The following is a 26,044-nucleotide window of genomic DNA, read 5'->3' on the forward strand; positions in this document are numbered from 1 at the left end:
CCAACAAAGCAAAGACTCTTGCTGCTCCTTACTTGTAGCATTAATAAAACATGACCAACAGAGGTGCATCTAGCAACACGCAGATAGGGAGAAGCAGCCCAGCGAAAGCACTGTGCCCTGTGTTTCTCTCTTACAGGTCACTGATTTTGAAGTGCACCAGCTACAGGCATGCCCAGTGGTGGAGGCAGGGAATAGATGAGTTCATTCGGAAACACGGCAAGGACTTCCTCACCGAGCACCGCTTTGGGTCGTACGCGGCCGTGCAGGAGAACACACTGGCCAAGTGGTGAGCTGGGGGGGTTTGGGGGCTCTGGATGTAAACCCATGGTAGTGCAGGTGCTAATGAGGATGCCTTCCTCTGGCTGCTTCCTCCTCCAGAGCTTCCTCCTAGAGCAGCAGCGCTGCAGATTGGTTTTCCTGTGCCCCTCTGCTGCCATCCATCAGGTCCCAGCTCACAGCTCCTGCTGCTCAAATAGTTTTCATAAATCCAAGCTAACATGCTACACCATCCTTTCCTGAGAGCCAAAACAGCTCTCATGTCAAGTGAAGCCCAAGGATATGGCGTGTGGTTGGCAGAAGTACCGAGTGGCACTTAATGATCTCTTCTTACGCTGTTTTGTTAAGCTGCTAATAGCAGCATGAAATTCCTACTATGTGTTGTCCTAATTCTTGAAATAAGGTTTGTGCTTTATTTTGAGAAGAGAACATAAGTAATATTAGCACCGAACCTGTTGGTCTTTCACTGTGAACTTCTTGTGTGATGAATGGGGAGGAAAAATAAATCAACATCCTTTGTTTGGTTTTGCAGGTATGTAAATGCTAAGTGGTACTTTGAAGATGTTGCGAATGCCATGGAAGCTGCTAAAGAAGAAATTTTCATCACAGATTGGTGGTTCGTACTTGCATACTTGGGTTTTGACCAGCTGTCACCCTTGGGGCATTCCTGACAATGCCACAGTGTTTGGAGGCCATGCAGTATGGCAGCTCGCCGTGCTGCCAGATGGTTTGGCAGCACACCCAAACATCGTTGTGTTGGACTCAAAGGCCTTTTCAGGAGGGTTGGCAGCAAAAGCACATGATTGAAATCAACTGCTCAGTTGTCTCCTACCAAGGAGAGGCCTGAAACTGCATGAAGGCACCACCTGAATTGCAGAGTGTTTGAGTTGCTTTGTTGGGAGCATAAAATGCTGTACAGCCAAGGGACAGGAGTGTTTGGCAGGTTTAAGGGACCGTGGACACTCAGATACCACAGATTTAGGCCGTGATCTTCCCATGTCATCTGCACAGGAGCTTGGGAAGAGGCAGTGGGGCAAGCTGCTCAGCCATCTTCTCCGATGTTGGTCACATCACCATCTGTAAAAGGAGCCTCTTAGTACTTACCTACTGCTGGTAGCAAGTGGAGGGTTTAATTCTGAGGCAGCAGTTATTATGAGAAAACTAAATGTAATGTTGGCATTGACAAATGCGAGCCTGCTTCTTGATATGGCCACAGATAAACCCAATGCTCTTGTTGCTCCATGTGCAACACCAGGTAGTAGTGCAAGATTATTGTGTTTCAGGCCCGTTGTCTCTTAACGTTTTATTCAGCAACAGTCAGTTATTAACATGCTGTGGAACTGCAAAACTTACCTGAGAATTGGATAAATAAAGATAAAATAAAGATAAAAAAAGTTGTAGTGAGAGGCATGGTTTTAGGATGTAGCAAGATGCATTAGTCAAGCACAAGTTCCTCTGTTCTGTATGAAAGTAAAGGACAGAAATTCTGTTGCCTCGCTTTGCAGGATTTAGATACAAAAGCTTAACTCTTCCTTGTGACCCTTAAAGCTATGAGTCACTAAAAAGTCCCACTGCAGTATCATCTTGCTTTGTCTTAAAGCAGAATGGAAAATTCAGCCCAAATCTGTGCTTCTCATGCTGCCATAAGATTCAGGAGGACTGAAATCACACTTCCTGATTTCTTTGCTTAGCGAGCTGATCATTTAGGCCAATGCTCTGTTTGCAAGCTACATACACTGTGTTCTTCTCCCCTTTATTTCCTTAGGCTGAGCCCAGAAATCTTCATGAAGCGGCCCGTTGTTGAAGGGAATCGCTGGCGGCTGGACTGCATTCTCAAGCGGAAAGCTGTAAGTGAGCTCCAGCTTCTGCCCCTCTGCACGGCAATCCCTGTGGCTGCAGGGTCATTCTGTGGCCCTTTCCATCTGGAGGTTGTGGCCACGATGATCTTGGTGCATTGCTGCAGAGAACTGCCATTGGGAAAGGGCTTCAGCATAACGTGTGGCACGGGATGAGTTGTGGCTGCGTAGAAAAAGAGTGCCAACACCAATGGCATGCTGTTCCCCAGAGCTGGGCTGTGGTGTTGAGCTTCTGAAGGAGGAGGTGATAAATGTGACTCAGACGCTCCTGTTTACATTGCTGTGTTATCCAAGCTAATAAATGCTTGTGTACAGTAAGCAAATGCTTCTATAAGCTGGAGTTCTTGCTATGGCTTTTTCCTTCTGCTTTCATCTCTCCTGTTCTTCCTGGTGGAGCAGCTGAGACCTGCTGCTGACCTTTGCCTGTCCTGGCACTCCCTCTGAAGACTCCTGTGTGACGCTCTGTGTGCTCACATTCCTTTCTTTGTTCAGAGCTGTGAGATACTGGTAGAAAAAAAGATCAGAGTGAGGGTTGTGTGAGCACAGGCTGCATTCCCCTTGCCCACGTGGCCTGTGGCAATGGCTCTACTGGAACTGGTGCTTTGCCTCAGGTTAGTCAGGATGGGAGGCGCAGCCAGGGAAGTCCTGAGCATCGCTGTGTAAAAGGGCAGGAATCCAGGCGGATGTGCTCAGATTCACTTTGATTCCCTCCCCTCCCAACCCACTCATCTCCACAGCCCTCACTCATGCCACATCCCTAGAACTGTGAGGGTTTTGTGCCTGACTGTGGTTGATTGGATAGACTCATCTTTTTGGCAAATGGAATGTGGCCACAGGGCATGCTCACTGGAAGAAATTGGCTTTGTTTGCCATGACAGCATGGATTTTCCTGTGGCTATAAATACCTTGTATAAGTCAGGAATGTTTCAAGGTCAGCTCCTGGAAATACTTACCTGCCTTCTCTTGTGGCATTCCTTGGCTTTGGCAGCTCTGGTCCGGCTGGGGATAAGGCTGGCTGGGATACATCTGCAGTGCTCCTTGGAGAGCAAAACATCTTCTGCAATTTGGAGACTGCCTAGGTCTGCTCTCAGTAGAGAGAGCTTCTAGCTCTACCAGCAGAAGCACCTTGCTGGCGTCCACTCAGGTGCATCTGCTTTGGGAGAGATGTCTGTATGGATGCACTGCTACTGTCCCACACGTGCTGCTAACCGTAGGCAAACCTCAGGGAGGGATCCACTGAAATTCCTATGTGCTTCTTTCTGACAGCAACAAGGTGTGCGAATTTTTGTAATACTGTACAAAGAGGTGGAGCTGGCCTTAGGGATCAACAGTGAATATAGCAAGCGGACACTCATGCATCTCCATCCAAACATCAAGGTAATTGCGTGCAGGCAGTCGTGCAAAGGGCATTTGCCTTAATTTGCTGGTGTTGACCCTCTGTGTATTTGAGTGTGAAATAGAAGAGCAGTGGCTCCACGCTGTGTCCACTGTGGACATAATGTGTGAAGACATACCCATACTGTGATTACCACTTCTGAGTGTGGAAACCTCATTTCTTTAGGTTATAACTGAACCTAAAATTGTTTAATTTAGAATTGCCAAAGCAGCTATTCATCTAATTCATATGAAACTTATTTCAGGTGACGAGTTAATGGGGCTACATCAAATGGAAAATTACAGTTTGAGAATGTTGTCTCATCAGCATTTCTGTACCTACATTGATGATGAGAGTCAACACTAGATGTTTACATTGCTGTCATAAATGAACATCATTGCACTGTTATGCTGCTGCTCCGCCACGGAGCAGAAAATGGATTGTGGATTGTGAGCCAGTACCTTGATCTCTCAGCTAAGGCGAGATCCAGTACCTTGAAATTAGAGACATCTGTTTTTTAATAAGTGATGAACAAGCTGCTAAAATGATAGATTTATGATCACTTGATCAACTGTAGTAGTGAAACATTCATTCCCCGTTACCTTAGCAGTGAGGAGGGCTGGTGTCACTGGAAGATGGGCACTGGCTGCCTACAGGCTCTGCAGGTGAAGCCACAGGAAGTCAGCCTTATGGTTCTTCTCTGACATTAAAGATCAAACTGTGTACTGTGTGCTTAGATAGAGGAGTGACTTTGTCATAAACAAATGTCAAGAGAATGTCATAAACAAATGTCAGACAACTTGATGGTTTAAAAAAACCAACAAAACAACTTCCCATTTCTCTTCTGTAGTGACAACAACCAAAGAAGTGAGTCAGATCACCAATATGTTGTTTTCTTTTAGATCAAGTTCTTAAGATCCTCATAGGAATGCAGCTATGCTGTTGAAATCCCAACGGCAGCAAGTCCCTTGCAGTAATCACAGCTCTCTGTGTGGGGTTCTGTCCTCAGGTGATGAGACACCCGGACCACGTGTCCTCCTCCGTGTACCTCTGGGCTCACCATGAGAAGCTCGTCATCGTGGACCAGTCGGTGGCCTTTGTGGGTGGCATCGACTTGGCATACGGCAGGTGGGATGACGACGAGCATCGTCTGACCGACGTGGGCAGCGTGAAGCGAATGGGGGCCATCAAGTCAGTGTCAATGGCCAACCTGGCAGTAAGTGGGCTGAATGATGGCTGTGTTGGATGTCTGTCTGTTGAGTTTGCAGGAGGGATGAACGAGCTGTGCTTCGCAGAGTCGGGTACAGGAGGCTGAAGGAGGACTCATAGAATTGTTAAGGTTGGAAAAGACCACTAAGATCACAAAGCCCAACCATGAATAGGAATGGGAAGAAGGATATGAGCATTAAGTGACTCTCTAAGGCTGGGTCCTGTCCAGCCCCTGCTAGGGCATGGAGGTAGGCAGTTGGGTTTCCCTCGAGGTTGGAGTAGCGGTCACAATTTGCAGGCCGTGTTCTTAATAAACTTAGTTACAAGTCTACAGAAGGCACTTGGAAAGAGCTCTGATCTTCTGGATGCTCGGGCCCTGAGCACATGCAAAGCTTGCCAAGTTTTTCTGCTAACCTGGGTCATGTAACCAGATAGCTCTAAAACAGTGTAAAGAGGTGTCAGTGTGTGAGAATTACATGGAGAATAGTAATCCGGAGTCAATTGACTGCTAACTGGTTGAAGAACATACTGCTAGCTATCATCGATGGATTTTCCTGTAATTAAAGAATAAAGTGCTCATACATGCAGCCATGTCCTGTGTCTTTCCAGTCTGCAGCAGAGTCGTCTGAACACAGCCCCCTGCAGTCTCAAGCTTCATCACCAGAAAGCCATTTGTTCCAGAAGAATGCTGATGATATCCCAGACATATCAAAAATGAAAGGGATAGGAAAACCCAGGAAGTTTTCAAGGTTCACTATTTACAAGCATCTCCATAGACATGGCATGCATCATGCTGACAGCGTCAGCAGCATAGACAGTGAATCAAGTAAGTAACGTGCTTCATCCCAGCTATACCCAGACGACATACATAGAGGCTGTGCGGAGGTGGGTGGTGGGTGTGCGTGCAGATTCACATAATTTCTGGGTAACGAGCTCTTTGTAAAGAAGAAGAGCTGATTAATTCCATAACTATCGGAATAATAATTATGTTTAGACAATATGTAAATCTGTGTTACTGCAAAGTACACAGGAGCAGTTACAAGTGGATTTGCATTTAGTTAATTAGCAATTGTCAGATGACGTGGTGCAGTGTGTATGGTGCCTAATGCTTATGATGTGGGAAAACTTCTGTTCCTGGCATGGGAGAACTGAGTCTTCTGTTTTTCAACTTGTATTTGTTCCAATAGGTGAAACAATTTCTGAATATGACTATCCCCTCTGATAGGCTTGTGTTACATAGATTCAAACCAGTTCACTTAAATTAAATCATTCCTGCTTGCTAGAGAAGCTGCTTGACAGCCAGATGTTTGAATACAGCTTTTAATTCCCCACACAAAATGTGACTTCCAAGCTAAAGGTACAGGGGTCAGCGTGTTGTTCCTTCTGGCAAGGAGTTCTTCCTGAAATCTCCCAGCAGAACTTTCTCCTTTCTCTGGCTGGAGCATAGCTGGGCCAATTGCAGTCAGCTCAGGATGTATATTGATGCAGCAAAGGCATCACAATCTGTTTAGTTTCAAACCAGCTGGGTCTGGAATCGGCTCTTTACATACTGTCACTTGTAGTTTCAGCAGATTGATGTTTCATTTGAACTCCTGTCACGTAAAGTGTCACCATTCTGGAGTGGGGAGAAGTGCAGCAGAAGTAGACATGCATTTTTGTCATAAGTAGAGCATCTTGACTTCCTGCAGGTTGCTTTAACCCCTTTACGAGTCAATCAAATTTAATTCAGAGTTTAAAGTCCTATCTGGGAATGTTTCTTCATCTCCACAGTGAATCCGAAAGGAGTTGGGCAGTTAGGTGCACTGAGCTGTTCTCATCTCTGACTGATGGCAAAAGATGCTGTTGGAAGGTCTGTGTAAATGCAGCACCTCATCTGGAGAGTGCTGAGTTTTGCTAAAATTGTATCAAAAGATAGCATTGTTATTTAGAAAGCAAAACAATAAACCAAACCAACAACAACAAATAAAGCAAACCACAGTATTTCATGTGGAAACAAACTTTCACATCATTTCATTTTAGCTAATAAAGACTAGTTTATGTTGCAGGAGATACATCCAACTGTAGAGTCAAAATCATAACCCGTCTAGCAGAGAAGTTGGATTTTGTACTGTAAGGCACATTACACGGATGATGTAATTGATATTCTTTCTTCTACACATAGCCACATACCAGGGCTCCCACATGGTAACATTTAAGTGAAAAGACAAGCAATTCTGGAGTAATTTTTTAGTCCAGTGTAGTGAGAATTCAGCATTTTATTTCCATAACAAACTAATGTATACATAAAACCTGTCCTGATTGTATAGCATATTTAGATAGGGATGAAGAAACACTAACAGAAAGACTAGGGAGAAAACAGCTTCAGCTGAGCAGGACTGGCACGTCCCTCCAATGCTGTTGCATGGCAGTGAGGCTCTCACCAATGCTGTGCAATGGACAGTCCTGACTTTGGAGCATGTGGGTTTTTTATTTTCTTTGCCTGTGACAGATAAAGGATCCATTCGCAGCTTGAAGACAGGTGTGGGAGAGCTGCTTGGGGAAACCAGGTTCTGGCATGGGAAAGACTATTGCAACTTCGTCTTTAAAGACTGGGTTCAGCTTGACAAACCTTTTGCTGGTAAGTGTCTTCGCTCACTGGAAGCTCTGAAACTGCTTTGGTTTGGCTGTTAGGAAGAAGCAGCAAACACCTTCCAAGTGGTCTTGGGCCAACTTTCCTGTCATGGTCCGTGGACTTGTGGGGGCAGTCAGCCTGCATTGCCCTTGGTGCCACGTCACAGTAAGCTTAGTGTGAGGATGAGGATGCTGCGATTTTCCCTATTTGCCTCCTTAGTCTGAAGATTAAGAATGTGCTTTCCTGTCCCACAGACTTCATTGACAGATACACCACCCCTAGGATGCCCTGGCATGACATCTCCTCTGTGGTGCATGGCAAAGCAGCACGCGATGTGGCCCGGCACTTCATCCAGCGCTGGAACTTCACCAAGGTGGGTAGGGAGCACTGCTGTGGGGGCACAGAGACTGGAAGTGCACACGTGCTTTATCTGTGTACCCTCCACAGATGAGCTTTCTTATTTTTTGTTTTACGTTGTTGTGTTTCAGTCTCCTCAAAGGCTTTTTTTTCTTTATTTCCCTGGGGCAGATCATGAAGCCCAAATACCGTTCCCTGTCCTACCCATTCCTCTTGCCAAAATCTCAGCAAACTGCTAATGAGTTGAAGTATCAGGTGCCTGATGCAGTTCATGCCACAGTCCAGGTGAGTGCTATGATCTTCTAATTGAGTTCTCCTAAGAGCATTTTTCATCTTGCTGGAAAGAAATGTCACTACAAACTCTCTGTACGATTTAATTTAAGTAGAAGTTTTTCATGTCGTATTTATCGTTTGTAGCACAGCTGATCAATTCCTCAACTGCAATAAAACGATGCATTAGTTGTTACCTCCAGCTTTGGAGATGAGGGGATTGAGCAGCATACGATACTGAAGTTTTGGGTGCACTACAGCTTTGTACAGTGCGTTGTTTTTCTTGTTTATTTTTCTGCTCTTTCTCTAATGCCCATCATTTGTGTTTGTGCTCTGGGTAGGCTGGTGGATTGGTGTTGGACACACAGTGTCTGCTGCTGATATTCTCAGAGTTATCCCCCCAGCCCTGGAAGTCCTGTGCAGATGGGCAGTGGCCATTTGAAGCCCCATGTTAAGAGCAGTCTTGTGACTGTTGCTTTCTGTGTTAAATTTTATGTGTGGGTCTTCATCTTCAGACCTGTGGATCCTCTGCACTGCTGCACACTGTGCCCACAGTTTTGTTTCTGACCATCATCCTCATGATTGCAAAAATGTATTTATTTAAAACACTGTTAACCATATTTAGCTTATGTATTGAATGCAAGTGTTAACCAGCACAAGCACGGACTGATTAAAGAACACGAAGTCAAAGTAGTTTTGCTGAAGCAGCAAGTCAGCAGGGTGTCTCTGAGAACAAAAGATGTGTGAAATAAGAGGGATGAGACCCAAACCAGGAAACATCCATGAACTTACTGTTCAAAAGGAGCAGTCCATCCAGATGACAGCAGCGCCTGGGGATGCTTCATGGAGCAAGAAGCATTTGTCTGGGTCTGTGGGCTGCCGGGCATTGTCTGTGCCTGGCCATGTGGTGAGGGGTGGGCAGCATGGGCTGTGTGACAGCCCTGTGTCACGCAGATGGGTTTGGGCATTTTACGTCAAGTGCCAAAACATTGCTTGTGGCTTCTTGAGAAGTGGTCTCGCTCCAGGCACCACTGTGCTTCTGTGTGGCTGCAAACACCTCCCCAGCTCTGTCCATGACACTGGCTTATTTGGAAACTCTGCTCTCATGGAGGTGTGGGGGCTTGCTTCCCCAGAGCACACACTAACCACGAGATAAAGCTCAACCTTAAATGATAGGCTTTGCTGTAGAAAAGAAAAGGTTAAGCTCTAGTGATTACCAAGCTGGAAGCTGGGTTTGTCTTGTGAATTATTCATTTAAAATACCTCTCTTATTTCTAATTGATGCTCAGTTGCAGCTTTTAGAGCCCTGACAGGGTCCTGATACCGAATTCTTTGCTGGGACACCAGCCAAGTCTGTGTGATTCCACCTCAGTGCTGCTCGGGGACTATGTGAGCAATGTCAGAGCAGGAATCACTGTCCAGTGTCCCTGGGCATGAAATGATTGTCAAAAATCTGGCTGACATTTCTCTTGTTTCTGAGCTTGTTTGGAAATCTGTCTTCAATTGTGGGCAGATCAGAGGCAGAGACAGCACAAAGGGTCCGTGGGGATTGCTGGTCCGCGCCACTGACCTGTCATCAACACATTCTGACCTCATTGTACTGTCTGGCTTTGCTCTGCTTAGTCAGAGGGGAGCAGAAGAGTGCATTTTAGGAAGGGCTTGGGAGAAGGCAGGGTGAGCAGAGGGTGAGCAGTGTGTGCATAACAAGCAAACGTGGAGGTGCAGGCTGGGAGGGAGGAATGCTTGGATCAGCTGTAGCGGTGGCCAGGCACAATGCATCCTTCGTCTACTCTCATTTGAACTTTTTGTCTTTGCTTGCCATGGCAATGCAGTTGCACATGGATTTTGCAAGAGTCAGAAAGCCGAAGGCAGTGTTGGTTTGTTTCCATTCCAGAGTTGGCGATTATCAGCCAAAGACAGCACTACTGAAGACGTGTGGTGAGGCAATATCTGGTCCATGATGTAAATGCAATGAAGATTTAGTGCTCTGTCAATGACAAAAGCCTCTTTGAAGTCTGCAGGAGGGCCTGCATTGTTCAGGATTTATGCATTAGCTCTTAGCAAGCATAAAATTTATGAGTCTTTTGTCGGTGAAAGAAGTCAAAGATGATGAGCCCGAGTACTTCACACTGCTGCTGTCTGTGATAGGAGAGAAAAGGGATGGAGATGCCAGCTCTTGGTGGTGGCACTGTGGCCCTTTCTCTGTAGCGAGGGAGTTTGGGTTTAAAGCAGTTCATTTAGAACACACTGTCAGGACAGCACAGATTGCCTGGGTGAGATGGAGCTGCACGATGCTGCCCTTGGTGAATACAAAACTCCTGCCTGTTCCTATGGCTGTGGAGCCATGCAGTGACTGGTGCTGGCCTCTGAATTCATTCAGGTTGAAAATGACCTGCCTTTAGTTAGAGGAGGGCCAAGCTGCAGTGCCTACCTCCAAGCCAGTATCTTCCATTGCTGCTTCTTCCCTCCCTTTGTGCAACTTGTGTGTGAGGCTGATGCAAAAGGGGATTTCCTTGTAGCCCTCCATCAGCAGAGACACTGCTGGTGGTTGTGGTTACGTCCAGGTGGATCCCCAAGGACTGGGATGCAGGCTGGGGTGTGGAAGAGCTGGATTCGAGGTTGTGTGAGAGATGCTGTGATGCTGCTCTGAGACACGGTGACAATCCTTTAGCAGTGGGCAGCTTCGTGTGCTGTGTGGAGAGGGCAGAGAGGAGGAGGATGACAGGGAAGGGCAGGTGGGCTGCACTCTGGGAAGCTGTGAGTCTGGAAGGGGATTGTTTGGTGGTGGTGGTTGTCATTAGCTGGACAGAGAGAAAGAAAAGAAATGCACTGGAGGGATTTCCAGGAGAAATGAGGTTGACCCCTGGAAGAGGACAGGTTTGTGCACTCACTGACACACATTTCACAGATCCATCGCGTTTTCCTCTTGTCCGATGTGTCAGTGCACTAATGTGCTGCTATGATGGCTCTTTTGTGATGCTTACAGCTATTGTTTCACTGCTTTTGTCTTGACAGTGTTTAAAGACAGAGGCTAACCAAGAGTAATTTTCCCCAAGCAAGTACCAGCGTGTAATTAAAAGCCACATTTCCACCCAGGAGAATGCTGCTCAGGGCATGCCCTGACTGTTGCTGTGCAGAGGATGTTTCTCATGTGGGTCTGGCTCTTTTGCAGGGAGAGAATGTGCCCTGGGGATCTTGCAGTATCTGCTTTAAAAGTGGATATTCAGAAAAAAAAAAAAAAGAAAGAAAGAAAAAAAAAAAAAAGAAAAAGTTATCTCATCTCAAATTCTTACTTTTGCAAGAATTTGGCTGAAGAAATAAATGACCTCAGGTGCACATGACAAGGCTAGCATTATCAGGCTGGCCATGTAATTACATACTGCCCAGCTGTGGGAAAATGCACTGACCCCACTGGAGACCTCAGCTGTATAGGAGAGGTTGCTGATTGGTGTGTACCCCTAAAGCTTGGAAAGTCAGGTTGTTTTAAAAACCTTTCTTGTTGTAAGAACTTGAGCAAGAATGAGACTTCTGTGCTCCTAGGAATTGGTGTAGAGCTACTCAGCTGGCAGAGTAACAGCAATGGGACAGGGCAGTTTCCATCAAAACATTACTAAGCATTAAAGCTATTCTGGAGCCTCCTTTTTCCTTATTACAAATGCAGTATGAATGGGGAGTGTTGCAGTTACTGCCTTTCCTAGTCTAGTCCTGAAGGGCAGCAGTGCCTCTCGGACAACGCAGCACTGCTGGGGCAGAGGCAAAGTGTTGGTCTGTGATTCCAGGTGATCCGCTCTGCTGCAGACTGGTCGGCTGGCATCAAGTACCACGAGGAGTCCATCCACGCCGCCTACATCAGCGTGATAGAGAACAGCAAGCACTACATCTACATCGAGGTGAGTGGAAGGAGGGCAGGCATGGCTGGCAGCCATCAGGAGGGCAGTCTTTTAGGAACTGATCTGAAAAACAAAGCATGCTCATGTATATATATATATTTATTATTATTATTTTTCTCATCTCTGGCATTGTGTGACAATAGTTGTGCTTGCTCTTCCCACAGAACCAGTTTTTTATTAGCTGTGCTGACGACAAGGTTGTCTGGAACAAGATCGGCGATGCAATTGCTCAGAGGATTCTTAAAGCTCACAGGTAACCTCCTCTTAACAAGGCAGTCAGAGTCTGCCAGCTGCATTTGTGCAGTGTGGTTCAAAATAATATCGTAATGGACACGACTGTACAGTAGCTCTTCTTCACAACACCTATGTAGTCAAACATCTACGTGCTTTTACAGCTGTGAGACTCTTCAGTGGTTTCTGTGCTACCAGGAAGTGGTTTTTTGGACTTACTCTGATGCGTGTGCATATTTAATGATGTAACTTTTTGAAAAACTTGCTTCCCAGAGGTCCTACCTTTGTGTATAGGCAGCCGGTCCTGGTCTATAAGGAGGACAAGCTGATGGATGAGAAGTTTAGGCTGGGATGCCTGGCTTGTTTAAACTATCTGTAGAGAGGATTGCTTTTAAATGGGGGATGCAAATACATTTTGAGAATTTGACTGCAGGGTTCAGCTATTGATGGAAGCTCTTTTCCCAATAAGTGCTGGAGAATACTTACAGCCCATTGTAAGGGGCTGTGGTTTGTGCTGGGATGGACACAATCCAGCTGCAAGATGCTCCTTTTACGTGAGATGCCTGACTCCATGCTAATTTGAGTTCCACAGGTAGAGGCTTGTTTTTGTTCTGATCCTGGGCATCCTTGCTTAATGTTGCTCTTTTGGAACTTATCCTGAAGATCTGTGTATGCCATAATACAAAAGAGCATCCCTGTGTTGCTGGGCCAGAAAGCTTCTAACACTTTCTTTCACGTGTTGTTTTTCCACGTACAGCTATAGAGAAGTGCTGATGGAAATTAAATAAACTCAGATCCTCTTTGTCTAAAACTTTATAGCTCTATTTACCTTTTTGAATGGCCAGTGTTCTGCTTGCTCCCTGAGCTTTTCCCATCTTTTCTGGCATTTCTGACTTCTTTAGGTCAGAATGGAGCAGGCACTTCTCATTAGATGTTGGGTTTCTGCCTGTAGTAGTGCCCAACAGCAGAGCCTGCAGAGCTGCTTTGTACCACTTGCAGAGGGACTTTGGGCTGTGCAAACTTTCATAGTGGCGCACACAGTCTGCAAAAAAAACCTGAGCATAAACTGCTGATGACAGGTAGAGAAGATCTGAACCTGGAAGTACATTTCATACTCTGCTCCCTTCAAGTTGGTGTAGCGGCCTTGTGGACAGAAACCAAACCAGTCAACACAGAGAAGGTGAGACCAAGCAGGAAGACTTGCAGGCTGATATTTTCCTCAAATGTGTTGTTGTAGGGAAAACAAGCGTTACCGAGTGTACGTGGTGATCCCACTGCTGCCTGGCTTCGAGGGTGACATCTCGACAGGCGGGGGCAATGCGCTGCAGGCCATCATGCACTTCAACTACAGGTACTGTGTGCTGGGGACCACCCAAAACTGCACCATGATGAGGCCCCATTGCTTCAGCTGCAATGTTGTGCTGTGAGCAGGGCACACACCACAGAAGGAGGTCTTAGTGTCAGAGTGAGTTGAGTTGGAAGGGACCTTACAGCCCACCCAGCCCCAGCTACTGCCATGGGACTGATATGAGTTTGGTGACATCTCGCACCAGGATCCATCCATGACCTTGAGCACTTCCAGGGATGGGCACCCACAGCTCTGTGGCACCAGTGCCAGGGCCTCACGTCCCCCTGAATAAAGAATTTCATCTTAAACATGGACTGGCATAAATTTATTTTTTAGGAAATGAGCGGCTCTTGATAGTTCTTCCATTGTATGGGAAAATGTGCACACATTTCTTCTGTTTGCATGGAGTATTTAAAAGGCAGCTGTGTTTGCAATTTACCTTGCTTCAGTATATTCTATTGCCTTGAGCTGCTGTGGCACTCAGAGCTGCTTAACTCCTTTCCAGGACCATGTGCCGAGGAGAAAATTCAATCCTGAGCCAGCTGAAGTCAGAAGGTAAAAGCTGTATTCCTTTCCTACAAGGCCATGAGATGCTGCTGTTGGACAGATGGATCTGTAAGCTGAAGCTCACGTTTTCCAGTTGCATTACGCTTGGAAGAGCTACAGCTTTGTAAACCCCAGGCAGTGGAGACAGGCATACCAAAAGCCGTGCTGCAAAACATTAGGCAGCAAGGCCCTATCTGCAGCTCCTGGCTGCACACAGCTCACTTCTTGCTGGTGTAGCCAAGGGATCGGGGTTGGGCTGAAGCGTCAAGAGCGACCTCAGCCTCTGCAGCTTCCAAGCAACCCAGAGGTTGTGTGAGCTATGGCTGCCTTCAGCCTTGCATCTGAATGCAGCCCTGTTCTGGAGGAGGGAAGGACCCCAGGGAGGAGCACAGCACAGTTCCAGCTGCTTACATGTGTTGTACTCATGAGAGGCATCCCAAACACTTGTTAGTTCTGGTGCTCTGCGCAAATCCGTGCTGCAGGCAATGACACTGGGACGTGTTTTCAGTACCATGCATGGGCAAAGCACCTGCTTATAGCCTTTCTGCAGAAAAGCAGGCATGGGGTCTGGTGATTTTTAAGGTTCCCATATAAGCTGGGAGTATTTTCATGCTGTGAGAGGGGGATTTGGGTCAGCTTTCACCAAAGTGGAATGTCTGAGCAGGCAGCAGAGCAGAGAAGCCCACAGGTGGTTTTAGTGCCCATTTTTAAATAAACATACTTCCAATCCCTGCTTGTGCGCTTTTGTAGCACAAGATGTTAAAGTAAGTTGTGCTGTTCATATGGGGCTTTACATAAAGAGGATTTTTTCTTATTTTTCTCAGCCCATTGGTTTTGTTCTCTCTTCATTCTCAGTTGGAGATAAGTGGATCAATTACATTTCCTTCTGTGGGCTCCGAACGTATGCAGAGTTGGAAGGAAAACTGGTCACTGAGCTCATCTATGTCCACAGCAAGCTGCTGATTGCTGATGACAACACGGTCATAATTGGTGAGCAGGGATTCTGCCCTTAGCTTCTGCCCTGCGCCCAGTGTGGGCTGTGATGCTGCATGCTTCTCTGTGTTGCTGGGAGTTCTTCCCTATGAAATACTTTGCTGTTAAAATACAGACAAATAAATTCATCAGGAGGATAGGTAGGAGGGAAAAAAGGGTTTGGAAAGCTGTCATTTAATTTGTTTTTTTTAAAAACAGCTTTAAATCTCTGTGTAGCAGTTATGAGAATCCCAGTGCAGGGAATATTGTCCATCTGTCTTGTATCAGGCTCGGCTCTAGCAGGAGGACTTGTGAGACTTGTCATCTGTTCCTTAAAGAACAGAATGTGCCGTGAAATTTGGACGGTTTGGGCAACATGTGTCATTTATCAGCTCTGTTTCCTAGGAGTGGGGAAATAGGTTATAACAAATAAGAGAGAGTATTTCATCTGTCTCTGTGACCATATTTACTATGAGACTGTGAAGCAAAGACAAGAGACCTCAGGCTCTGAATTGCACATTGCAACAGAAAAGCAGAATTGGAGCCTGTTTCTTTAACAAAGCCCTTTCTGATCTGTTATATCAGCAAAGAGAACAGTTCCATAGCAGATTTTACAAGAGTCGAAACTCTCCTCTCCCTCAGAGCAGCAGCTCAGCCCTTGCCTCTAATGGCTCCTGGGGAGGTTTGCACTCCTTGCCCTGCCATGCGCATGAAGTAGCGTTGACCTTTCTCCCCTTTCAAAAGTAATCAGGATTAACTAAGTCCGGCCCTCCACCTTCCCAGGAGGGACCGTTCCCTTGGTGCTGTCTTTGTGCTTTATCACTTATGTGACATTGCCTGTTCCCTCTCAGGCTCTGCCAACATCAACGACCGCAGCATGCTGGGCAAGCGGGACAGCGAAGTAGCCATCATTGTGCAGGACACTGAGACTGTGCCCTCGGTGATGGATGGGGAGGAGTACAGCGCTGGGCGATTCGCCCTGTCCCTCCGGCTGCGCTGCTTCAGGTAGGGCACGGGGACCGGCCAGGCTCAGGCTCGAAAGCTGAGAAATCCAACAAGCTGCTGCTGTGTCAGATTGAGCACTGCTGGGCCTGGCTCTAGCCCAGAGTTTGGCTGCTGCTTACCAGAGTTAGTCTTCCTCCTGCCATCCCTGTTCTCAGCTGGCAGCTTGACTTACAGAGCATTTTGCTTGGGGAATTCTCTAGGAGAGCTTGTAAATAAGACAGTGCTGTTTTCCTCTGGATACTGTTTTCATACTGTTTCAATTTTGGGTGGTGGTGTCTCTTTCTAATGAAAGTTTGTTCATTCAGAGCAACCATCTGGCTGACAACGTAGTTGGTTTTTCATTAAGACCTCTTTCCTTTTCCTTTCTCCCCCCCCCTATTTCCCATCTGGACAGTTACTGCGCAGAAGAAAGGGCGAAAATCAGGCAGCAATAGGGCTGATGAGGGACTGTGGCAGCAGGAAGGCGTTCTGCCTTTTGGCAAGTCCTAGGGACACTTGGGGACTTGTGTGTTTGGGACAGATACCTTTCCTGGTGTTTCCAAGAGTGGGAGTGCCAGGACTTGGCTTGAGCAGGCATCAATCCCTTCCTCTTTTTGTCTCAGGGTTGTCCTCGGCGGCTCCGATCTCAATCCGGACCACCAGGATCCCGTCTGTGAACGGTTCTTTAAGGAGGTGTGGATCTCCACAGCAGCTCGCAATGCCACCATCTTCGATAAGGTGATGCCTTGACCTATTGCAGGTGGGAGGGCTGGGGCAGCAGGGTGAGCTCCTGGAGTTAGTCAGATATTCTGAATGAATGAACGTTATCATTAAAATGCCATAGCTGGGAACAAGAAACTGGAGCATCCTCACACCACTCCAGTGTGCTTACTTCTAGTTGGCGATCTCCAAGCTGTTTTTTAACTGCTGCCATCCGGAGGAATATGTGTTCAGTATTTTTATCTTTCTCAGGAAATCCACCTCACTGTATTTCCCCATGCTGACTTGCCATTTCTGTCTGTTCTTCTCAGGTGTTCCGATGCCTTCCCAGTGACCAGGTGAATAATTTAGCCCAGCTGCGTGATTTCATCAACAAACCAATATTAGCAAATGATGATCCGGTGAAAGCAGCTGAAGAACTGAAAAAGATTCGTGGGTTTCTGGTACAATTCCCCTTCCGTTTCCTGGAGGAAGAGTACTTGCTTCCCTCTGTTGGAACAAAGGAGTCCATGGTACCCATGGAGGTTTGGACTTAAGGAGATGCAGACTGCTTTACATTTTAAAGTTTGGTTCTCTGGAGACAAGCTAATGAACAATATGTGATTTCTGAAATCTGTTCATTGCTAAGGGAAGCAAGAAAGATCTCCACCAAGCTAATGTGCCTTTCTCAAGGATCTTGGTGGAGGAACTTCAAGCAAATCGACACTAGAAAGGAGAGGAGCAGAAAGACTCGGAATTCGTGACAAATAAGAAGTTTCAACTCTGAGGAGTTACTTCTTAAGGCACATTCTGAACACCTAGAGGATGCATGCCACTTCCTAGGATAGGGAACAAATCCTAACTGCTGTTGTTACTACTGCCAGCTGCGTGCTGTGGTTGCACATGTGCTGTGGGAGCCTCCTCGGGCTCTGGGGCACCACGTGGTGGCTCAGCAGAGACCCTCACCTCATTTTGGGCGACGTCAGAGCCCTTCGAGCAGCTCTGTCACTGCAGGAGGTGCTGCCCAACCATCACTGCTTGCCAAGCATGGATGTTGCATCTCTTAGTAGGAAACACACAAACAATCTGTTGTTGGAATCAGTATTTTGGTCTCTTCTCCCCTCTAGGGGAGGAAAAATACTGTTTTTCCTGTGGCTAGAGCAATCAGCATTCCTATGTGCAACACGGTGCTGTGTGGGTGCTGGGAAAGGGCAGCCTCCGTGGAGCTGAAGGTGCTGGCAATCGGCAGCTTTCTGTCCTTTACAGAAGTACAGCACATCTCTTTGTTTAAAAGGCACATGAAAGCTTTGTCCAAGTTTTAAACTAAAGCCTTATGTCTCTGGAGCTGAAGGCAGATGAGGCAGTGTGATGGGGAACAGCTACTCCTTCAGCTTGGCTCATGCAAGCTTACACTATGCTCTGCCTACTTCACTCGTGCAATTATATCACATTCTATAGGCAGACCTTTCCATTCCTTTTTTGCTTCCTATTTAAGAGGTTAAGGCTATGAAGCCAGAGGCGGAGTGTTAGCAGGCTGTGCTCAGACTGAGCAGACACCTCACCCTGTGGATGGGGTAAACACAAGGAAATGGGAGAATTCAGCAAAACCTATTCTCTAATCTTCTTTGTTATTAGACCAGTTTTGATCCTGAGCTCAGTTGTTCCGAACACATCCTTCCAGGGAAAACTCCATTCCCAAGCTATTTTGCATCTCACAGTGCAGCGAAGCAGCAATTTGATCTGACATCCTTGAACAAAACAGTGCAGCTCCTGGGCTAGGATATGGCCTGGTAGGTGTCAGCCCAGTCTCTGTCCCACAACAAACTGTGTCCCCTAATTTCATGCCCAGCCCCAACTGCAGCCTTGGGAGAGGAGCTTCCTATGCCAAACACTAAAAACATGCTGCAGAAAACACACAGCAAGAGCTGCAGAAGTGGGAGACTGAGGTCCTGTGCTGCATGAGGGCTGGGACTCAGTGAGGTGTGACCCGCATTGCTCCGCATGCCCAAAGCTGCTCAGTCAAAAGCCCAGGTGATCTGTTTTCTAATTTAGTTCATTAGCAAGTTTCATTTTACTTTTCTTAGCAGTTCCAACAATCTCACCTGTTTTTAACTGGAAAAGAATTACAGTGGTCATCTGCCTATTCCCAGCCATGTGGCTGGCATCACTTTCTAGCTGATTGTTTGCTCTATCTTCAGAACTGTAAATAGGCACCAGGTCACTCTGCACAGCATTGCTTGCACAAGAAGTGAACACCAACATTCCCCAGGCAAATCACATTTCAGCCATATCCTGCAGTTCTCTCTGCTTTATGCTCTCTTTGTAGATGGAATTGCAAATTTCTCTGTTCTGTTTGGTGTACTCGTGGTCTGATCAGCCAGGTGGAAGTGCATGTGCAGTAGTTTCATGATAATCTTTGGTCCAAGAGGTTGATGCTTTTGGCTGGCATGCTGCTAGCAGATAACTCTGTTCTCTTGTTTTTTAACCTTAAAAAAATCAACCTGGGTTTTCCCCCCCGCCCCTCGCAGAGCCAGAGCAAGGTGCTATGCATCAACTGTTGGCAATCAGAAGAGATCAAAGGTGTCTTGTTATCCTATGTCAGTGCTGGTTCAGAGCTTTTATCTCTTGAGATGTTTTTAGCTGATTTAGTTGGAACAAAGCTGCTAACTTCAAACAATGACAGCCTGTCAGAGCCATTGCAAGTCACAGAGATTGGCAGTCATAGTTGAAAAGGCTCAACCCCCACCGCCTGTATGCAGGAACACTGAAGAAATGTAAGGCTGTCAGCTTCCAAGTGCTCTTATTGTCCCCATTCTCTTATTAGCAAAGATAGTTATAATCATTAAATTATATTGTCTTTAAGTTGGAAGCAGACTATTGGGGCTTCATAGCTGTTGGTGTTAGTGGAAAACAGCTCTGCACACCTGAGCAGCAATGTACACTCCACTCATCTGCACCATTGCTGGCCATACCTGGGCTATGTGGCTCTGCTCAGAGACAGCTGGAGCTTTATTTCTTATATTAAGAACCCTGTGAGGTTGAAGACCTTAAGATAGTCAATATCTGCAACTGAACAATCACTACTTCTTAGGCCTTAGTACCAGAGCAGTTTGGCTTTTCAGACCTTCCAACTGCAAAGGATTGCTCGCAGATGTACAGTACTGTAACATGGGATGTGGGTTCAAGCGCTAGCAAGCCTGGAAACATGCACTGTTTCTTGTGACATTTGCTCATTAGAACTGAACGAAAGGGGAGAGGTTTCTCCCAGGCTTAGGCTTTATTTCGCAGTTTAACCAGGTATGACATTTATTTTTTATTTTTTATTTTTATTTATTCCTTAATAGATGCCACTTTGGGAACTCACACTCCTTATCATATCTTCATGATTTTTTTTTTTTTTTTAAATCTAATATTTAAAAATGTATGTATATTGTTGTATGGATGTTGGACTGGATAAATGTTTCACGGTAGAATTGGCACATGGTTTAAAAACTTGAAGGATAAGATGCCATCGTATGCTAAGAATGTTGCTAACAGTAACATCAGACACCCAGTGCTTTGGTTGCTGGTCTCAGCTTGCAGCTGGGAGGTACAGATCTGTGCTCTGACTTGTCTGCAGCTGGCCATTGTGTTCACAGAGGCACCAGGCTAGCAAGTCCTCAGCGTGGGTTTTTCCAGGCTGACAGCGATGGTGCACAATGCCGTTGTTCCTTAAATCCACGCACAATCAGACTCGGGCTTGGTGTGCTGTTATCACTGCAGTGGTTTGCACTTGTTGCTAGAACTGCCGGGGGATTTCAGTCTATACCCAGCAGCTGTATCTGTGGTCCATGAGAAGATATCTGGATGGCCCTTTAAGTGAATGTTTTCTTTCTCCTGCCAAGGTGTGGAGACCGGTCCCACTGCCCTGCCCTGGTCCCCCATTGCTGCTGCTCTGCACTGCCAGCAGAAGAGATTCTGCGGGAGCTGTGGATGTTTCAATGCATGCTCATGTTTTGTGGCACTCATTCTGCAAACGGTCCCCGGGAGGCACTCCCTGCTGCACCGCTGGGATCCTGCTGGGAGCAGGATGGGGGTGAAACCAGGAGCACTGCGCTGTGCCAGTGAATCAAATGGAACATACACTGACTACATCAGACCACTGAATGCAGTGATTCTGTATGGGTTTTTCTATTCCTGCCTGCTTTCTTGTTGTATTTTCATATCTTTGATTATTCTGTTTTTAACCTCCGGCTGTTCTGTCCTCGATGTAAATAATTCTGATGTACTGACTTTTTCCTGACAGTCGGGAAAAGAGAAAAACATTGTCAAAAGTCACAGGTCCTGGAATGTTTTTTTCTGTATCGTCTCTCTGGCGAAAGCTGTCCCCTATGTGAGAGCTCCCACTGCGGGTTGAGCACAGGTCCCACACCCCTGCCTCCATGAGCACCCACTATCCCTTCTGTGAAGGCCGCTGGAACCCAGTTTGTACCCTCGTTTCTGCTGATTATTGCTTTCCTCTCCACTCTGTGTATGGTAAATGAATGTGTATTAAAGGACTGAAAATACAACGGAGCATGGCGTGCTGAAACACTTGGCTTTGGTCTCGTTCCTGCTTGTTCTGGTGTCTGCAGCCACAACCTGCTCATGGGGCACAGAGCAGTGGGAAAAGACCCAGAGCCCCCAGAAATAAAAGGTGGGTCTGAATCGTTGGGGTTTTCCTAGGAGAGAGAATTTGCTGAAGTAGAACTGCACAGGAGGAGAACATTGGACTTCTTGAAATAAACAAACAATCCTGTTTTAATGAGCCCGAGCTATTATGAAAAGTGCAGATAGAAACAGTCCATCTCCACAACAGCATTAACTTGTGGCTCTCCCTTTTAACTTTCAGTAGAGGAAATTCAGCACTGAAAGAGCAAAAAGCAGATTGCTGCTGACCTCCAGGGAAAAAAGATGAATAAAGCAGTGGCGTTTCCAAGCAATCCTTCAAACTGAAAACTTTAGCTTCTATTTCCTAGGTTTCTGTGTCACGTGTGCAGGCACACAGGTGCTTTTACTGGGCACATGGCTTCATCTCCATCCATTAGCCCATTAAAAATACACATACAAGTGAATAACCAGGTTTCTCCTCCAAAAATCAATGTTTTTATTTCTCCACAATTACACCAGCTCTTCAGATGTTTGAGTACATCTCTGTAGCGCTAATGCAGTGGAGCGAGGGCTGTAAGAGCCTGAATCCCAACAGCAGTGTGAGTGAAATGCTCAATTTTTGTTTTATTGGAAAAATTAGAAGTGACAGTTTCAAAATTGGTTCCACTGCTCTGATTGATTACTCAGAATATTTCGCTCAAAATGATTATGGCAAGGCTTTCTGCTGAGGCTCGTGGCTGAGATGGAAATTAATTTGGGAGGGGGGTGAGGGGGGAAGGAAGTTCTTGAAAAAGACGAAATTATTCTGCAAGGGAAACAGTTTATACCCAGAATCAATGATGAGTGATCACTTCATATTCAGCCCGATCTTGATAATTAAACACCCAGCAAGCTATTACTGGAGGACAAAGGAGAGACAGCCAGTGTTATCAGAGCTTTTCAGGTTTGTTGTGGGAGTTAGTGGTGCCCAGAGGAAGTGGGAGTGGTCTGCATGGTGCTTGCAGGCCCTGCTGACACTTTCGCATACAGAGCAGCCCTGAGCCAAGCTGTGTGGTTGGATAAGGGACCGCAATGCTGGGCTGCAAGTGCTGGGCCAGGAGGAACTGCCAGGGCACATGATGGTTGTTGCAGGGCTTGGGCACCCACAACTGCGTCAAAACAGCAGAAAAGTGCTGGCAATTGATACCCTCTTTGCTAGGTTGTCATCCTTATCCTGTTTTCCTCTAGTCCAGAGCACCTTAAAGGACTCCAACCAGGCCTCAGCAGAGCTGCAAGCTGCAACCTGCTTGCTGTATGTCCAAGACACAAATATAACACATGCATTTCAGGAGAGGAGTCAGTCTGTTTGCACAACATTTTTTTATTTTGGCCTGAAGGATGTGTGTGAGATTTGGAATGTCAGTGCTTCCTTACATTTTAGGATTTCACATCTTAGACTTTCACATTTTAGGCATGCTCCCCTTTCAGGTAGATGGTTCGTGAATCAAATACAAAGCCTTGTAACCTCAGAAACATGAACTAAGTACTGTGTGTGGAATTGATTTGAGACACAGTAATGGCTTTGTGTGGAAAAGCCTCACTTTGGCAACATCGGAAGTGAAGAACTGCAGAAAGGACAGATGTGTACAAGCTCAGCAGTTAGAGGATGCCTGTCCTCCAACATCTCATGCCCTTTACATAGCACAGCCTAGGAAAATCTAGGACTCTAGGACGGTACTGCCCAGCACACACTGAGCTGAAGAAAGAGAGCTCAGCAACAGGATTGCATAATACAAATGCAATGCAGCTGTTCCTTCATTAAGTAAGGAATTTAAGCTGTTCTTCCTTGGGGTCACGGTAATGTATGTTTTCAGGGATAGGTCACTTTTAGGTAATACTCACCTTCACTCCTCTTGTGTGCCCTGCAGCCCGAGTGATGAGAGCAGGGGATGAAACTCCCTGAAAGCCAGGGCTGGAGAGGGATGGCTTGCAGCGCACCCACGCCCTCCCTGGCAGCCAGGGCTGGGTGCCTGCTATCCTCTAGAGGGTGCTGCGGGCTCACCCAGCCTGAATCCGGCTCTACCACAGGTGAGCGATGCCGTCTGGCAGCAGCTGTGAGCTGGGGTGGGTCCCACAGCCTGCGGGTCCTGCAGCCACAGCAGTGCAGAAGGAGGAGGAGGAAGGTGCCCTCAACTCTATCACCTGTCGGCATCCTCCTCCGTGCTCTTGGCTTGTCACCCATCCTCTCCCCAGTGCTTGCAGGTCAGCGAGCCTATCCTTTTCCCTCTCTTTTTTGCCTTTTTCCCCTGAACGCAGCTGCACCAAGCCATTTTAAATTGAAATACTGCGTGTATCTTCCTTGTTTGGGCTTAAATACATTCACTGCCTAAAATGTGGCTCCCAGGAGGCTGTATTAGCTCTCAAACGGCTCGCTGCAATGCATCTCTCTGCTGTGTTTCCTTGCAGGCCATATCTGTATGACATCAATTGTGCTGGGTAAGAATGCTTACAAACCTATTTCCTGCTGCAGGATGATCACATTATACACAATTACACACTCGAGGAATTTCTCCTGAGATCCAGATGGGTACAGTCTGGAGTGGCTGAGGAGCCAGCACGTGTGCGGAATAATGAATCATTCATTCACGTTCATGACACGTCAGCGTCAAGCTCTTGAGTTGCACAAGCATGTGTTGCACTGCACTCACTGCTTGTTACCTTAAAAAAGCCTGAATCATCTAAATCATTCCAAATTTGGGTTCCACTCTGTCTGTGCACTCTTTGTGCCTTATCATTTCATTGTTATTCTTTTTACCATATCAGAAAGATTTCTGCAGAAATTACTCAAAATGCATCAGCAGCACAGGTCTCCCCAAGCTGAGACGTGCTGTTTCAAACAGAAACTTAGTTCAGTAGAACCAAAATCTGTTTGTCACCATCCATGTGGTTCCTGCTCCTTGCAGGGCAGACTGCAAGCACAGAGCCAGTATTTGCCATCATGATGGGCAGGAATCTCGTGTAGATTTTTTTTTTAATTTTGTCTGCAGTTGAGTTTCTTTAGGAAAGCTGTGTGTTGTAGTGTGGCGTGAAGGATGTGTCTCACATATGGAGATGATAAAATTCCCAATGAGGAGCACAAAGCCCACGGGCCGTGCCAACTTTCTCACTCTTCCAGGGCAGCAGCCCAGTGTATGGCGTGATGTCAAAGGCTTCCACAGGCTTCAGATATATTTTATTCAATGTTTAATCATTATCTGCCAGCTCAAAATGCTGGAGCATACTTGTTAGCTAAAGATTTCCTTTTAGGGAGCTAGTGGCAGATTATACTGACTGTGCTTAAGCTGTCACCCACATTTCCAATCTTTTACAGCTGGTAAAGCTATGGCAGGAATTCCAAAGAAGTGTGGAGTAACCATGCAGATCACATCTCCTCCACCTCTGGGTCCTTTGAACTTACCTTTGGTTTCCCTTCTCCTCCCATCTAGTCTCAGACAAGTTTTCCTCAGGCTAAGACTTCTGCTTTCTTCCTAAATTAGAACTAAAAGTCACGTATAGATGTGTGTTTCCAGGATCTGCAGAATGTTGACTGTGGTGAGATTTGGGATGTAAATGAAGTGAACCAACTCCATCCTCTCACCATGGTAACACTGAATCAGGCACCCAGAAGAACCCTGCTTTTTGACTAGGCCAGGAGTTCTCCTTTGGCTTATAATCATGAGCCTGCAAAACTAAGTTAGTGTGGACTTTAGTGGTATGCAGCCTTTTGGTAGATTTCTAATTTCACCCATTTCCCTGTCCATTTTGTTGATAAAGCTGAAGTGAACATTTTCCAATGCTATGTGAATTAGTGCCATTTTCATCCTATAAATTTATATCTTTCTGATGAAATTATTGCTGCTTTTCTTAGTTTTACTGTGTTTAATCTCAATACTGGTATTAGGCTGATGTGCTCATTTTGTTCCCAAATTGCTTATTGTCCTGCAATGTCAGGACCTGAATCAGTGTAAGGCAAAACTGGTAAAGATAAATGTGGCTGTTTTGCATGCTTGGAAGAAGCTGCTGCCTTAAGTTGTCTTACAGGTTTTTCATTATTTTTTAATAGGTAATTTTAGGCCAGCAGCATCTCAACTCTTTCACTGGCTGATGTTATGGACAGAAAAGAAAGAAAATGAAAGCTGAAAGAGAGCCAGAGCGTTTCAGGAGCCCAAATCCTATTTTCCAAAAGCAGTGTGGGTTTCAGCAGTCTGACAGCCATCAACTTGCAGCCAGACTAGCTCTTAGCACTCAGTTTTGCAGAGGAACAGCCTAATTCCCCTTCAACAAACAGCCTGCATCAGCTACACCGCCTGCAGAACTCACACTTTGCTCATAAGGTGTGCGATTGCTCATAAATCACTAAGTCCTCCACCTGCCTATGGAGAGAATACTGGATTTTCTGTTGGGATATGTCTCACTTACTTCCTAACTTATTGAGTAAAGCACTGAATTCTCCTGTAACATCTAAATAACCTAGAGATGTTTTGCGGAGAGCAAGCACCCAGGTGAGGAGCTGTGGGTTGGAGGCATTAACCTTATGGGGTGTGTACAGCTTGCTGTTGTCTTAAAGCTTGAGGATATCACCGCGGGCCCACCTCACCTACTGACCACCAGTCCAGAGACCTCTGCTGCTGCTCACCAGCAAATCCAGCCTGCTGTCTTCCTTGCAGTCCCACCACACAGCATTTGGCTTCATGTCACATTTGCTGTGTCTCACTCCTGCTCAGCTCTCTGGCTGTGACAGCCTGATCCCGTGCCCACAGCAGTGACCCAGCA

The 26,044-nt window shown here is 46.3% G+C and overlaps 1 protein-coding gene across 1 annotated transcript in view; it reads left to right on the plus strand.

The window, feature by feature from the left end:
* The window catches only part of PLD1 (phospholipase D1), a 39,106-nt gene extending 17,912 nt beyond the window's left edge, over positions 1 to 21,194 (plus strand). The window contains exons 10-26 of the mRNA XM_085232566.1: positions 137 to 286; positions 809 to 892; positions 2,042 to 2,123; positions 3,399 to 3,509; positions 4,517 to 4,723; positions 5,326 to 5,542; positions 7,205 to 7,333; positions 7,582 to 7,700; positions 7,856 to 7,969; positions 11,734 to 11,844; positions 12,009 to 12,097; positions 13,313 to 13,426; positions 13,929 to 13,978; positions 14,825 to 14,959; positions 15,793 to 15,946; positions 16,549 to 16,663; positions 16,957 to 21,194. Coding sequence (XP_085088692.1) covers positions 137 to 286; positions 809 to 892; positions 2,042 to 2,123; positions 3,399 to 3,509; positions 4,517 to 4,723; positions 5,326 to 5,542; positions 7,205 to 7,333; positions 7,582 to 7,700; positions 7,856 to 7,969; positions 11,734 to 11,844; positions 12,009 to 12,097; positions 13,313 to 13,426; positions 13,929 to 13,978; positions 14,825 to 14,959; positions 15,793 to 15,946; positions 16,549 to 16,663; positions 16,957 to 17,181 — 2,206 coding nt within the window. The 3' untranslated portion in view covers positions 17,182 to 21,194. The remainder of the gene's footprint in view (positions 1 to 136; positions 287 to 808; positions 893 to 2,041; positions 2,124 to 3,398; positions 3,510 to 4,516; positions 4,724 to 5,325; positions 5,543 to 7,204; positions 7,334 to 7,581; positions 7,701 to 7,855; positions 7,970 to 11,733; positions 11,845 to 12,008; positions 12,098 to 13,312; positions 13,427 to 13,928; positions 13,979 to 14,824; positions 14,960 to 15,792; positions 15,947 to 16,548; positions 16,664 to 16,956) is intronic.
* Positions 21,195 to 26,044: the final 4,850 nt, after the last annotated feature.

Source organism: Meleagris gallopavo, chromosome 11, assembly GCF_905368555.1.
Source record: "Meleagris gallopavo chromosome 11, MGAL_WU_HG_1.1, whole genome shotgun sequence".
Classification (NCBI taxonomy): Eukaryota; Metazoa; Chordata; class Aves; order Galliformes; family Phasianidae; genus Meleagris; species Meleagris gallopavo.